This window comes from Penaeus vannamei, chromosome 15 (assembly GCF_042767895.1).
Source record: "Penaeus vannamei isolate JL-2024 chromosome 15, ASM4276789v1, whole genome shotgun sequence".
NCBI lineage: Eukaryota > Metazoa > Arthropoda > Malacostraca > Decapoda > Penaeidae > Penaeus > Penaeus vannamei.
In genome coordinates, this window is record NC_091563.1 from 39,831,401 (window position 1) to 39,846,400 (window position 15,000).

Consider the following 15,000-nt stretch of genomic DNA (forward strand, 5'->3'; position numbering starts at 1 on the left):
GTAAGAGAGAGAGAAAGAGAGACAGAGACAGAGACACAGAGACAAAATATCAAACTATGATAAAACGAAAGGCAAGGGAGGAGGAGACTAAAGAGTGAAGAGAGTAAGCTTAAGGAAGGAAAATAAAAAGGAGGAAAAAAATCAGACGCCATGAAAGAAAACGGAACAGCCATTAAAGGAGAGAGATAGCAACTCGAGAACTCAAAAGAGAAAACGGAGAAGGCGGTAAAAAGCGGAAGAAAAAATAGAAAATAGAAAATGTACGAGAGCCACCACTATAAATACCCAGAGAATCAGAACAAACAAAGAAACAGAAAGAGAAAATATCCGGAAACAATAAACAATAATAATGCGTTGCTGTCGTTGAATCGTTATTATACAAACAAACAAAGACAAAAAAAAGGAAGCAGAATAAACAATAATATGCTTTGTTGGCGTTGAAACGTTATTACAAGAACAAAAATAAAAATATCGGGAAACAAAATAAACAATAATAATGCTTTGCCGGCGTTGAATCGCTATCTTACAAACAAACAAACAAAAAGAAAAACACCGGGAAACAAAATAAACAATAACAATGCTTTGCTGGCGTTGAATCGTTATCATACAAACAAACAAACAAAAAGAAAAATACCGGGAAACAAAATAAACAATAACAATGCTTTGCTGGCGTTGAATCGTTATCATACAAACAAACAAACATAAAGAAAAAGATCGGGAAACAAAATAAACAATAATAATGCTTTGCCGGCGTTGAATCGTTATCATACAAACAAACAAACAAAAAGAAAAATACCGGGAAACAAAATAAACAATAACAATGCGTTGCTGGCGTTGAGTCGTTATTATACAAACAAACAAACAAAAAGAAAAATACCGGGAAATAAAATAAACAATAACAATGCTTTCTTGGCGTTGAATCGCTATCACACAAACAAACAAACAAACAAAGAAAAAGATAAACAATGCTTTCTTGGCGTTGAGTCGTCATTTAGTGAATCGCTTTTACTCCCCCCCCCCCTCGCTGATGGCCGAGCGACTCCCGAAAGACGTGCTCAGCTGTCCCGCGGTTCGGGGCTGGCCGGGTGACGCAACTCGCGGCCGTAGGAGGGCTAGGTTGGCGTGGTTTGTAGGTGGCGTTGTTGCAGCAGCGCCGTCGGTCTCCGAGGCACCTGTTTGTAGACGGCGTGGAGTGTGTCCTCTCATTCAGCCCTTTTGTTCTTGCGCTTCTTCTTGTTTTATTCCTTTTTTTATAGTTTTTATTTTCTGTCGTGTCCTAATAGTTCGTTCTTCTACTCTTTGGTCTCCTCCTTCCTTACCTTTGTTTTACCCATCTTTGTCTTTGTCTGTCTGTCTCTGTTTCTCTCTTCTCTCTTCTCTCTTCTCTCTTCTCTCTTCTCTCTTCTCTCTCTCTCCCTCTCCTTCTCTCTCCCTCTCCCTCCCCACTCTCTACTCTCCTTGGTCTCCCACTCTCCCTCACCCTCTCCCTCTCGTCCCTCTCCCGGTCTCCCTCTGCTCTCTCTCCTATCTCCCTCTCTCTCTCCCTCTTTCTCTCTCTCCCCACTCTCTCTCTCTCTCTCTCTCTCCTCTCTCTCTCTCTCTCTCTCTCTCTCTCTCTCTCCTTTTCTCTTCTCTCTCTCTCTCCCTCTCTCTCTCTCTCTCCCTCCCTCCTCTCTCCCTCCCTCCCTCCCTCCCTCTCCCTCTCCCTCTCCCCTCTCTCTCACTCTCTCTCTCTCTCTCTCTCTCTCTCTATCCCTCTCCCTCCCTCCCTCTCCCTCTCCCTCTCCCTCTCCCCTCTCCCTGTCTCCCCTCCCTCCCTCTCCCTCTCTCCCTCTCCCTCTCCCTCTCCCTCCCTCTCTCTCTCTCTCTCTCCCCCCCTCTCTCTCCCCCCCCTCTCTCTCTCTCTCTCTCTCTCTCTCTCTCTCTCTCTCTCTCTCTCTCTCTCTCTCTCCCTCTCTCTCTCTCTCTCTCTCCCTCTCTCTCTCTCCCTCCCTCTCTCTCTCTCCCTCTCCCTCTCTCTACCCCCTCCCTCTCTCCCTCTCCCCTCCCTCTCTCTCTCTCTCTCTCTCTCTCTCTCTCTCTCTCTCTCTCTGTCTCTCTCTCTCTCTCTCTCTCTCTCTCTCTCTCTCTCTCTCTCTCTCTCTCTCTCCTTTTCCCACCCACTCCTTCACGCTTCTTCCTCTTCCACATCTTACCGGTCAGGGCTAGCACCTACCACTCCCCCTTTTTTTTTTTTGGGACCCACACACACACACACACACACACACACACACACACACACACACACACACACACACACACACACACACACACACACACACACACACACACACACACACACACACACACACACACACACACACACACACACACACAGTTACATTAATCGCTCACAGGAAGGAATGACCAAGAGTTATCATAACAATTTTTTTCTTTTTTCTTTTTTTTTTGCGCGAGAGACCGAGTGCACTGTCCGACGCCGCCACGTCACCTCCCCCTCGAGGGTTGGCGAGGCGGCCGCGAGAGGGAGCGTAAGGTGCGCCCTGGAGGGGGACCTGGAGGGGGACCTGGAGGGGGACGTGGAGGAGGACGTGGAGGGGGATATGGATGGGGACGTGGAAGGGGACCTGGAGGGGGACCTGGAGAGGGACATGAAGGGGGACGTGGAGGGGGGCATGGAGGGAGATATGGAAGTGGACCTGGAGGGGGATCTGGTGGGGAACATGGAGGGCGACGTGGAGGGGGACGTGGAGAGAAATTGAAAGGGTTTGGTCACTGAGAAGGCAAAGGTGAAGGCGGGCAGGCAGATGAGCTGGCGGGAGGGGCGGAGTGGCGAGGGAGGGAGGGAGGGTGGGAAGCAGGCATGCAGGCAGGCAAGAACAGTGGATGGAAGGTAGGGAGGCGAGCGTAGGATTTGGAAGGCAGGCAGGTAGGTCGAGGAGGGGTAGAAGGCAGGCAGGTCGAGGAAGTGTAGAAGGCAGGCAGGTCGAGGAAGTGTAGAAGGCAGGCAGGTCGAGGAAGTGTAGAAGGCAGGTAGGTTGAGGAGGTGTAGAAGGCAGGCAGGTTGAGGAAGTGTAGAAGGCAGGTAGGTTGAGGAGGTGTATAAGGCAGGCTGGCTGAGAAGCAGGAAATCTGGCAGGCAGACAGAAAGGCAAGCAGGCAATCAGGGAATTTAGAAAAGCAGACAAAGGCTTAAAAGTAGGCAGGCATTTAAACATGAATCCGGAAGGTAAACAGTGTGGCAGACAGGAAAACTTGAAGGCAAGGAGGCAGACAAGCAGAAAATCTGGAAGACAAGCACAATGGAAGGAAATTTAGAAGGCAGGGAAGCAGACGCAAGCAGGGGATCTGAAAGGCAGGCAAACACATGAAAAAAAAGAAGAGAGAGAGAGAGAAAAAAAAGACGGAAAGAAAAACATATTTGCCGAGCGTGAGATCCCGAAGGTCGACGCCGCCGTCCCGACCCCATCCTTTCCCTTTCAAGCATCCTTGGCCATGACTTCCAGGCGCCTGAGGCTGCGTGAGGCATTTCCTCTCCCTCCTCCTGCATCGCCCCCCGCCCCTCCCTCCCCCACCTTCCCTTTCCCACCCCCTCCCTCCCCCACCTTCACCCTCCCACCCCCTCCCCCTCTCTCTTTCCCCGCGTTACTTGCTTAGCATCTTGGCATCAAAAGGAGGAGGAGGAGGAGGAAGAGTAGGAGGAGGAGAAGAAGAAGAAGAAGGAGAAGAAGAAGAAGAAGGAGAAGAAGAAGGAAGAGGGGGAGGAGGGGAAGGAGAAGGAGAAGGAGAAGGAAGAGGAGAAGAAGGAAGAGGAGAAGAAGGAGGAGGAGAAGAAGGAGGAGGAGGAGGAGGAGGAGGAGAAGAAGAAGAAGAAGAAGAAGAAGAAGAAGAAGAAGAAGAAGAAGAAGAAGAAGAAGAAGAAGAAGGAGAAGGAGAAGGAGAAGGAGAAGGAGAAGGAGAAGGAGAAGGAGAAGGAGAAGAAGGAAGAGGGGGGAAGAGAAGAAGAAGAAGGAGAAGAAAGGGGGAGGAGAAGGAGAAGAAGAAAAGTCAAGGGAAACGCAGGGGAAAATACCACAGCAACATGGAAAAGACCAACATGCGCGAGGGTATACACACCGCCTCACCGGGAATGTCGACAAGGTCGGGTTTCCAATAGATTGCGTGGGGAGGAATGGATCTTAATAGACTGGCAGACCCCTCCTACCCCTCCTTCTTCGCTTCCTCCCCTTTCTTCCCCCTTTTTTCCCCTTCCTCCCATTCTCCCCCGCCCCCTCCTCCCCCTTCTCCTCCTCTCTTCCTCTCCTTCCCCCTCCCCCTAATCTCTTCCCCTCCTCTCTTTCTCTCCTTCCTCCTTCTTCCCATTCTCCCTCCCCCTCCTCTCTTCCCTCCTTCTCCCTTCCTTCCAGTCTCCCCCTCCCCTCCTTGCCCCCTTCCTTGCATTTTCCCTATCCTCCCTCTCTTCCTTCCTCCCCCTCCCCCTTCTCCTCCTTCTTCTCCCTCAACCTACCCCTCTCCTCCTCCTTCCTCACCTCCCCCTCCTCCCCCCTCCTTTCCGTGTGCTTGGCCCGGGGTAGCCCTTCAGTGGTGGACCGTCCGGCTACCCTCCCTCAAGGTCACCTCCCCCCCCCCCCCCAACGCCTCCGTGCCCTCCGGCGTCCAGGGAAGGTCACTCACACCTCGTCGGCGTCAGGACTTCCAGCCTCGCTCCCCAAGGTCGATTTTCCTCTGCGGCGATGTCGTCTCTAAAAAGGGGGAATGCACAGAGGAGGGAATGCGGTTCCTAAGGGTTGTTCTCTGGCCAAAGGCGGTTGTTAGATAGTTTGTTCATTTACGCTTTTTGTTCATTTATGCTTTTTGTTCTTATAATAATCGTCGGTACCTTCGTGACTCTGTCGGTGCTCATGTTATGGATGGAGGTTTAAATAGACAAAACAAGGAGTAAGTGCATTGTGGGACGTGGTCTGGGAACCCCTCAGGGCGCGGATGCCTTTTGTATTTTGTTTAACGTTATTCCGCGCTGCCTTCGCCACTCCTGCCGGCGTCTGCATCCACGTCACGAGGTCAGGACGTCACGACGCAAATATTGACGCGACACGTCAGCCACCAACGCCACGTGTCGATCCTAGAGCCCCGATATAGCGGCATCGTGGGGTCAGCAGCTTTCGACGTGGACCCCGATGTAATGAGGGTACAGTTGGGTCAGCAGGTGTCATCCCGGAGCCCGATACAGTAGCGCCTCGGGGTCAGCAGGTGTCAAGCCGGACCCCGATACCATGGCACCGCGGGGTCAACAGTTGTCGAATCGGACCCCGATACAGCAGCACCTTGGAGTCAGCAGATGTCAGCAGGGTGCCACTGATATGGGGATAATAGAGAAGACATCAGTAGGAAAAGATAATTACCACTGGATTAGGATAAATGATAATGGAGATTGGTACGGGGCGGAGGGGGGTGGGGGGATGAGGGGGCCTGTAAGAGTGAACTTGTACCTGAGCAGGAAAGGTCAGGTAGAAATGGTCATTAGTCCCGTTAATTACCTTGATTGAGGGAGGATGGACGCAATTAAGCGGGGTGGAGATAAGGGGGAAGGGAAAAAGTTAACATGTTTGTGTGTGTGTGTGTGAGATATATATATATATATATATATAATATATATATATATATATATATATATATATATAGAGAGAGAGAGAGAGAGAGAGAGAGAGAGAGAGAGAGAGAGTGGGGGGAGGGAGGGAAGAATCAGGCAGGCAGGCAGACAGATTGATATATAAATAGACAGACAGACAGAACTGAGAGAGAGAGAGAGAGAGAGCGAGCGAACTTGGGTGACTGACTGACGGCCCAACTTATAGTGAAAATAATATCATAGGGAAGAAAAGAAAAAAAAAAAACGAATGAAAGGGAGAAGTTTTTTTCTCCGCATTTGTCTTCTAATCTTGCTCTCGCAACATTGCAGACGAAAATTTAGCCCAAAAACTGACACCGTCTGTCTCAAGTCGCCACGACAGGTGTTGACGTTCAAGCCTGGTGTGAACCGGCTGTTTAGTTGGTCGTGTTTCATGTCAGTTTCATGTGTCGGGCCTGTGTCATGGAGGTGCAGGATGCTTGGGATACATAGCGATACATTTTCCCCTTTACCTTCGCTCCTTCCTGTGATCTCCGTGTATCATGTAGGTGCAGGATGCTTGAGACACATAGCGATACATTTTTTCCCTTTTCCTTCGCTCCTTCCAGTTATTTCCATGTATCATGTAGGTGCAAGATGATTGAGATACATAGCGATACATTTTACCCTTTTCCCTCACTCCTTCCACTGATTTCCAAACAGCACCCACGACCTTTTTGGAAGCGGTGCGAATTCCCAGCATACCTTCAGAGCCATGGCCGGTGCGTGTGTGTTTGTTTGTCTCGAGGTATTATTGCAGGGTAGGAAGAGGTTCCCATGGTGTCACTCGTCAAGGTGTTGTCGTCATCCTCGCCTGGGTGACTCACGATCAATTTGGTGGCTGATGGGTATGAGCTCGCTTAACGTGTCGGGGCGTCCTCGTCTTTCTCACGCGAACCTCGCAATCCTCGTCTGAAAATCGTGAGTAAATTAAGATGAAAAAAATAGATATTGGGAACCTGGGTGACTCATTGATCAATTTGATGAGTATGAGTTCACTTAACACGTCGAAATACCCTCTTCTTTCTCACGTAAGCCTCACAACCCTTGTCTGGAAATGGAAAGGAAAATGAGAATAGTAAATAAAAACGTTAATAGAAATCTTGTTCAGGTAATGGGGGATTCGGTTTAGGTAACGAAAGTTTCGTTTTTGGTTGTGTGAGAATGTGAAGTCGTGGAAGAGGTGTGGTGCGAGGTGTAACACCTGATGTCTGTAGGTGTGGCTGTGCTGCCGAAGATGAGCAGGCGGCAAAACTACAGGTGTGTGGTGATGAAAACGGTGGAGGGGCAGTCCTGGTGGGGGGAGGGAGGGAGGGGGATGGAGGTAGACGGACGGACAGACAGAGTACATATATATGTATATGTATATATATGTGTGCGTATATGTATATATGTGTGCGTATATGTATATATGTGTGCGTATATGTATATATATGTGTGCGTATATGTATATGTATGTGTGCGTATATGTATATATATATGTGTGCGTGTGTGCGCGAGAGCTTATACGTGCATGCGTGCGTGGGTTTGTGCGAGTTTCTGTGTCTGTATGTGCCTGCATGTGTATGCCTATGTGTATATGCGCTTGTTTTTTTCACCTGATAAGTCTGTTTCCGTTTACGATGTAAATAGCAAAACCACAAACTAAATAAAGAATGTGTTTCCACTGGACTTATTTCCCAACAGGAAAGTTCCATCCAAACCGTTAAATCTATTGAGTTTCCTAACACCTGCTAGAGAATAGAGATTCAGCACCTGTTCAAGATTCCACACGTGTTCCATTGTCATCTCACCCTTGGCTATTTTTCAGTTGTTTTGTTCACTCTATTATGGTTGATTTTCTGCTTCCGTTTTTTATGGTTAAGCTTGGCTTTCGTCATAAAACATCAATTTTTGTTTTGTTTTATAGTTTGGCTTGAATAACTGTGTGTGTGTGTGTGTGTGTGTGTGTGTGTGTGTGTGTGTGTGTGTGTGTGTGTGTGTGTGTGTGTGTGTGTGTGTGTGTGTGTGTGTGTGTGCATGTGTGTGTGTGTGTGTGTGTGTGTGTAAATGTTTATGTGTGTGTGTGTTTATGTGCATTGTAATTGTGTGTGTGTATGGTGTGTGTATACATATATGTCTGTGTGTGTGTATGTATGTATGCATGCTTGTATGTGTGTGTGTGTACATGTGTGTGTGTGTGTATGTTTGTGTGTATGTATGTATGTATGTATGCACGCATGTATGTATGTGTTTATATGTATGTGTGTGTGTGTATATGTTTGTGTGTGTGTTTGTGTGTATGTGTATGTATGTATGTATGCATGCATGTATATATGTGTTTATATGTATGTGCATGTGTGTGTGTATGTATGTATATATGTGTGTGTGTGTGTGTGCGCTCGCATGTGTGTGCATGTGCGCGCGCATGTGTGTGTGTGTGTGTGTGTGTTTATGCATATAGGTCTGTATTTTCATGTGCACTGTGCATGCATGTATGTATGTAATAGAAAGAGAATATCATTGAAATTTGTTAAACACAGAAATTTATTATTTTACTGATTGGGTAAGAGTAAGTATAGAAAATTGCCATATAGTTTGCATTTCATTAGAGAAATTTGTATTTCCAGGGTCGTGCAGCTGATCTGAAATTTGTTGAGGCGTGCGCAAGAAAAATTGCCGAAGTAGCAGAGGGACACAAGATCGTCGTGGAAAAGTCGACAGTACCAGTTCGTGCAGCGGAGTCCATCTCCCATATTCTCAGTGCCAATACAAGGCCAGATGTTTCATTCCAGGTGGGTCATTTTCACTCTATTTAATGCACTGATGCTGGAGGTCGAAAAGGCATGACATGTCCTCTGTCATTTTAGTTGATTAATTGTGTTTAAACAGAGGTGATTCCACAGGTACTTAGTCACCAATTAGTCAATAAATTGTTGTACCTATCTCACCAGTTTATCTTTTTCATTGATTTTCAGAAAGATTTATTTATTTATTTAGTTTCTTAGCTATTAGCATTATTATTATTACAATAATCATAATGGCAATGATGATAACAGCAGCATAGATATTTATATCTTTAGAAAGAAAGTTTACCCCAAAACTCAAGGAGGTCATGTTAGGTCATGTGAGCCTACTAATTGACTCCTTGGTGGCTGAGCGCTTGTGGAACCCTATATGTGCACACAAAATTTACCAAACAAAGCTATAGCGGATAGTACATGTAGCCGGCAGCATTTTCAATATATTATTAGTGCAAAGGAATTGAAATAAAAGCAAGAACAGACAGGGAAATGCTGGACTGAGTGTATGCCTGTCCTCTAGAAGTCTGACTATGTATCATATAGTGAGAATGCAGTATGTAATATATGATAATATTTATTTCCAGGTATTGTCCAATCCAGAATTTTTAGCAGAGGGGACAGCTGTTACAAACCTTCTGTACCCTGATCGTGTGCTCATTGGCGGAGAGGAATCTGCTGGGGGAGATGAAGCTGTTGCGGAACTGATGTGGATATACACACACTGGGTTCCGAAGGAGAAGATTGTCACCACCAGCACTTGGTCATCAGAACTTTCGAAATTGGTATGCTGTTAGGTGCATGAGTATTTGGGTGTTTGAGTGTGCAAGATAGTGAGATAGGTATAAAGAAATAGTGAGTGAGGAGATGGGATGAAGGGATAGGAGATGGGAGATAAAAAACGGAAAAGAAATAGTGAATGAGGAGATGGGATGTAGAGATAGGAGATGGGAGATGAATAAGAGAGAGGATATGCATAAAGAGATAGAGATGGATGGGAGATGGGAGATGAATAGGAGACAGAGGGTAAATAGAAGCTAGGTGATAGATAGGAGATAAGAGACAAATAGAAGATAAGGGATTGATTTGGATAGGGAGGGAAGGAGGGAGGAAGAGATGGAAGAAGAGAGAAAGAGAGAGGAGTGATGCAGGAAAGAAGGGAGAGAGTATTGAAAAAATACGATGAGTATATGAAGAGGTCTAGTTCAAGTAAAGGTATATAAACAATAATGAAAGTGTCTACTATACCTTTGATGGAACGCCAAAAACCTGGAGACCATCACTATTTTAATCCATCTCATGTTAGTTGTAACTCAATTACCCGATTATTATAAATACAATATCATTATTAAAGTGCTGTCTTCCTGTAGCAATGTGTTGTAGGTTTGCTTTGTTATGCGTATTGTTTAAAAAGAAATAGCATATTTTTGGAGGTAGGAAAATGGATAGTTTTTTGATTAGTTAAATAAAATGTCAACTTTTCTTATGCTAAATCTATCTTCTGTAGCTTCTTCTGAAAGACAAAGATATGCATCAAACTACAAGTTTTATTGTTTTGTAGGCATCAAATGCATTCCTGGCTCAGCGTGTATCCAGCATCAATGCCATCTCGGCGGTATGTGAAGCAACGGGTGCTGATGTATCCCAAGTAGCTGCAGCTGTGGGTCTAGATTCTCGAATTGGACCCAACTTTCTTCAGGCATCTGTTGGTAAGTTCTTCTCCTTCTGATGTATATATATGCATAATACTGCTTTACGTAATAAGAAATTTGTTCTTTTTATGAAATGAAAATAAGGAAGTATGCCGGATGGATATGTAGATAACTTGATTTTTCAGTATGGAGAACACTATTTTTTTCTTTGATTATCTGCTTGCATCATATTCTCTTAATTAACAAAAAAATACAGATCTTCTTGATGCTGATCCTAAAGTAACATGTTATTTTTCAAACAGGATTTGGAGGTAGCTGTTTCCAGAAGGATTTGCTGAATCTTGTGTATATTGCTGAGTGCCTTAACTTACCAGAAGTGGCTATGTACTGGCAGCAGGTCACAGATATGAATGAATATCAAAGAACTAGGTAAGTTGTATGGATGTTTAAGAAACAGGTGGTAGAAAATATATGTCTGTGTATGTAAATTGCAAAAATATATAGAAAGGGTTATGTAGGTGGATAGATAGAGAGATATAGTATATATACATATGGTTTTAGCTTTAGTATTGTTACAGAAATGTATTTGCTTAGGTATATCACTGGTGAAGGTAATAGTAAGTGATGATTTATGATATCTATTTTTGCATTACAGATTTGCCAAGAGAATTGTAGAATGTCTATTTAACACAGTGACGGATAAAACACTGGCTGTGTTTGGGTTTGCCTTCAAGAAAAACACAGGCGACACGAGAGAGAGTCCAGCCATTTATGTCTGTTCCCACCTGCTAGAAGAAGGGGCCAGACTTAACATTTATGATCCTAAGGTGAACTTATCTCAATGGAAGTGTTTATAAGATTTTGAAATGCGTTATTTTTACATGATAAACATGTTTATGAATATGTATATAAGTGTATATACTCTGCACTCCTATGTACACCTTTGTGAGTGTGAATATATATGTGTACTTTATCTATATACTTGTACTACGTATCTCTTACATTTTTCTTTTCTTTTAGGTTGAGCCAAAACAAATTGAACATGACTTAACAAGCTCAAGTGTAACAGATGACCCAGAACGTGTGCAGACGCTGTTCAGTACCTACTCTGACCCATATGAAGCAGCTAAAGATGCCCATGCTATTGTTGTTCTTACTGATTGGGATGAATTTAAGGTTTGTTGAAAGGGCATATATTTCAGTCTCTGGAAATATATGTTTTAGTTTGATATCCTCCTAGATAATCAATTTAAATTGTTTGACTTTTTGAATATATGTGTTAAGATCCATTTGAATGTTTGAATATATATGCTGTGATGTATGCATAAAGCTAATATACAAAGTATTGCACACTTTATTAGATTTATGGGTAGCTCTTTTTTTGGCGGTATTGCACTATTGTGATGGTTCTTGGCACGACTCTGTTGAGGTGTTGACATTTTGCATGATGAGAGCTTATATTTTAGATATTGTTGCGTGATTGTGTGTGTGTGTGTGATTGGGATTGGGATTGTGTGTGTGTGTGTGTGTGTGTGTGTGTGTGTGTGTGTGTGTGTGTGTGTGTGTGTGTGTGTGTGTGTGTGTGTGTGTGTGTGTGTGTGTGTGAGATTGTGTGTGTGTGTGTGAGATTGTGTGTGTGTGTGTGTGTGTGTGTGTGTGTGTGTGTGTGTGTGTGTGTGTGTGTGTGTGTGTGTGTGTGTGTGTGTGTGTGTGTGTGTGTGTGTGTGTGTTTTGACATATGCACATATCACTGATTTTTTTATTTTATATGTTTATAAAAGATGTGGGCTTGAGTTCTGATAGATGATTTCTTACTTTCCAGAATTTTGACTACAAGAAGATGTTGGACTCAATGAAACGACCAGCATTCATCTTTGACGGACGTAAAATGTTGGACCACTCTGCCTTGATCAAACTGGGCTTCCACACTGAAACAGTCGGAAAGAGATTTGCCCGCAATGCTCTTCTGAGAGCTTCTGGTGGGGATCTATAGATTAGTGGTGTTTTTGATCATGGCAGTAATCCTACTGTGCCTTAAAAAATCTATTTTTCTTTCTTTGACAGTGATGCTCTCATTTGATTATCTATATGATATTCAGATCATATTTATTTATGCTGTAAATCTCGTACTGCAACTTTTTTATATGATTAGTAGTTGTAGTTGTATTTATATAGTCCTGCATGTTTGAAAGTGTTTTGTTTGATTGCTTGAAAGTTTTGTAGATTTTTTAGTAATGCACATGCATGTTTTTCTGTGAATACTAATGACCTGTAAAAGCACATGTATTTAGTATTTATTTGGAAGATTCATACAGGCATATGGATGACTTCAGTATGCCATACTGACTTCAACATTTGTAGAAAAGATGGTTCGTTTGTATGATTAAAAGTGGGGTTACGATAGAGGTCTTCTTCCTGCATAAATCTTCACCAATTTTAGTCGTATGAATATGTGGTGGACAGAGACGTGAGACTTAATCTTTTAAAGTTAATTTGCAATACCTAGAGCCAATAGATGCTTTTAAACTTAATTGCCTTCAAAACTTCACAAGGTAATTAGAGGTATTTAAGAAAGGGTACTCTCAATTTTTATTACCCACAGATGACTTTCTTTTTACGTACAAGTCAATGTTCCAAGGATTCTAAACAATTACCAGATATACTTCAGACTTTGATAGAAATCTAGAAGGAATTATTTCTGATCCTTTTTGTATACAGACATTGGGTTTCAGATGGATTTATTTTGAAAGATATCATGGTATTATGAATTTGTTTCCAACTGGACAGAATAAACATCACAATGCACATCCTCAGGGTGATATATATGACAACATGCAGATAATACTTTGCAAAACTAATCATGAAGTGAATGGATTATTATATGACCGTCATATCGGAAACTTCCTGTACAAGGGGGACTAGTGTACTTCAGGTGTATAATTTTCATCATCATCTTTTTCTATTGACTGCAATGCCATCTTTAGTTTCTTATTGCCACACATTTTCAGTACAATATCATTACCACAAGCAGGAACATGATTTAGAACATGTACTTTACCAAAGTACTGAAACGGTCTATATAACACGTGTTTCTTGGTCACATCTAATATTTCAACATAAACCTTGTTGAGTTCTGCAGTTGAAATTGCATCTACTTTGTTGCATTTTATGTAACATATATGAGTCATTGATTGAAACTTTTATGTAATTTTTGGAAACTGATTACAGCAATCTACATAGTACTTACCATCCTGCACAGTTAGAGTAGTAGCAACTGTTTGCAGGCGTATAAAACTAACCATTGTGATCACATATATTCAGCAAAGTGTCCATGAAGATTTTATTTTGACTATTCTTTGCTACAAACTTTCTACTTGGGCCATCATTTGGGTGTTTTGGGTCCTTTAGCAGACAGTCTTCAGTGTAAGGGAAATCATCTCGGCTGAAACAAGGCATGAGAGAATGCCTCTTCACATTCGGAGGGTCATGATGCTATTCTTCTGGATGGGACATGTCTTGATTTGGATGCGTATGTGCAGAAGGGTCTCTTTTGATACCATACAAATTAAGAGTGACCATCACTGATTTCTTGTGCTTCTGTGCAGAGGCAGTAAATCTTTGCTTATACCAGCATCTCTTCTTTTGCTCCATGCCATTATTTTCTTATGGGCATATTCTTTGCAGTTAATCAAATCTTTCACTTTCTTGTTACATGACAAATAGATGGTTCTATGTTGAAGCAATTGTCACTAGTTTAAATACAGCTGTGCTGAAAGTGCCTTTATATCCATATCAAATGCTTTGTCATGCACATAGAAATACCATTTTTCTTATTGAAAAACAAACAAGCAAATGACGTTACAATATTTTTACTGCACTAGTTCTGCACTTGCCCTTAGCCATGACTTTGTGTACTTAACTGTAAAGACATGGTAGTATGCAATGCAGCAGTGATTGTGACCTCAATAAAGTAAACTAATTAGTAAGTCATTACCAATGGCTATGGCAAGTACAGAATTTTATAGTAAATCTTTGTCTGATCTAGGCCAATTTTCTTAGTCATTGAATAGTCCACATGTCCTGTTTCTGATATGTTCTGATATTCTGTAGTATCTTGGGTGTCTTGCTCGATGGAGTGAACCAGTGCTGCTTAAATAGGAGTGCTCCATTGTGAATTTGTTTGACCCAGCCTGTACCTTTTGGATCATTTTTCTGTGATACATAGTCTGTATTTGCAGTACACATTTGATATTTTTGACAAGTGTTTATCTCTATAACATAAACTAGATACCTCAACAAGCTCATTTGTGTTGTATTTCAGAAGGTATGACATATCTTACTTCATTTTGGCCGTCTGGGCTCATCTTGGGTATCTCATATTGCCCATGGTAGTTTTGATGGAAACTAAGGTTATAGTCATCCTTAGGCTCTGAATATCTTATATCAGCCATTAAGCCTTATGTTTCTCTATATTTACGAGTACCTGTACTTTGCTATTGGGCTATATAAGGCTATTCATTTGTAGTTTCGTTTTAATATTTACCATGACATTCTTTCCAGATTTCAATTAATTTGCCTAGTATATTGTTGAAGGAAAGGATAACTGTGGGGGGGGGGGGGTACGGGTGTGAATTTAATGTTTTTAAAGGAATTTGTGATTCATGGGATATTTTGGGACCATTTTTTTCTTTTCTTGTAGAAATATCACCTACATATTTTAACTACTTCATTTTCATTCATTACCATTTTATGATTAATACCAAAATGTAAAAAGATCACACTATGGAATCATAAAGCCTCATTTTTCATCCATGTCATTTGTTTTCAACATATACCATATCATTACCCTTCTTTATTTGGCTTGCAGGCATTTTCTTCTTGATAGCTGGATCTTTTGTGT

General features: G+C 42.7%; 1 protein-coding gene across 1 annotated transcript in view; it reads left to right on the top strand.

The window, feature by feature from the left end:
• sgl (UDP-glucose 6-dehydrogenase sgl) overlaps positions 1-15,000 on the top strand; it is a 36,799-nt gene that overhangs the window by 9,181 nt on the left and 12,618 nt on the right. The window contains exons 4-10 of the mRNA XM_027369503.2: positions 8,278-8,442; positions 9,036-9,233; positions 10,010-10,157; positions 10,403-10,529; positions 10,756-10,927; positions 11,121-11,276; positions 11,923-12,079. Of these exons, the coding sequence (XP_027225304.1) occupies positions 8,278-8,442; positions 9,036-9,233; positions 10,010-10,157; positions 10,403-10,529; positions 10,756-10,927; positions 11,121-11,276; positions 11,923-12,079 (1,123 nt within the window). The remainder of the gene's footprint in view (positions 1-8,277; positions 8,443-9,035; positions 9,234-10,009; positions 10,158-10,402; positions 10,530-10,755; positions 10,928-11,120; positions 11,277-11,922; positions 12,080-15,000) is intronic.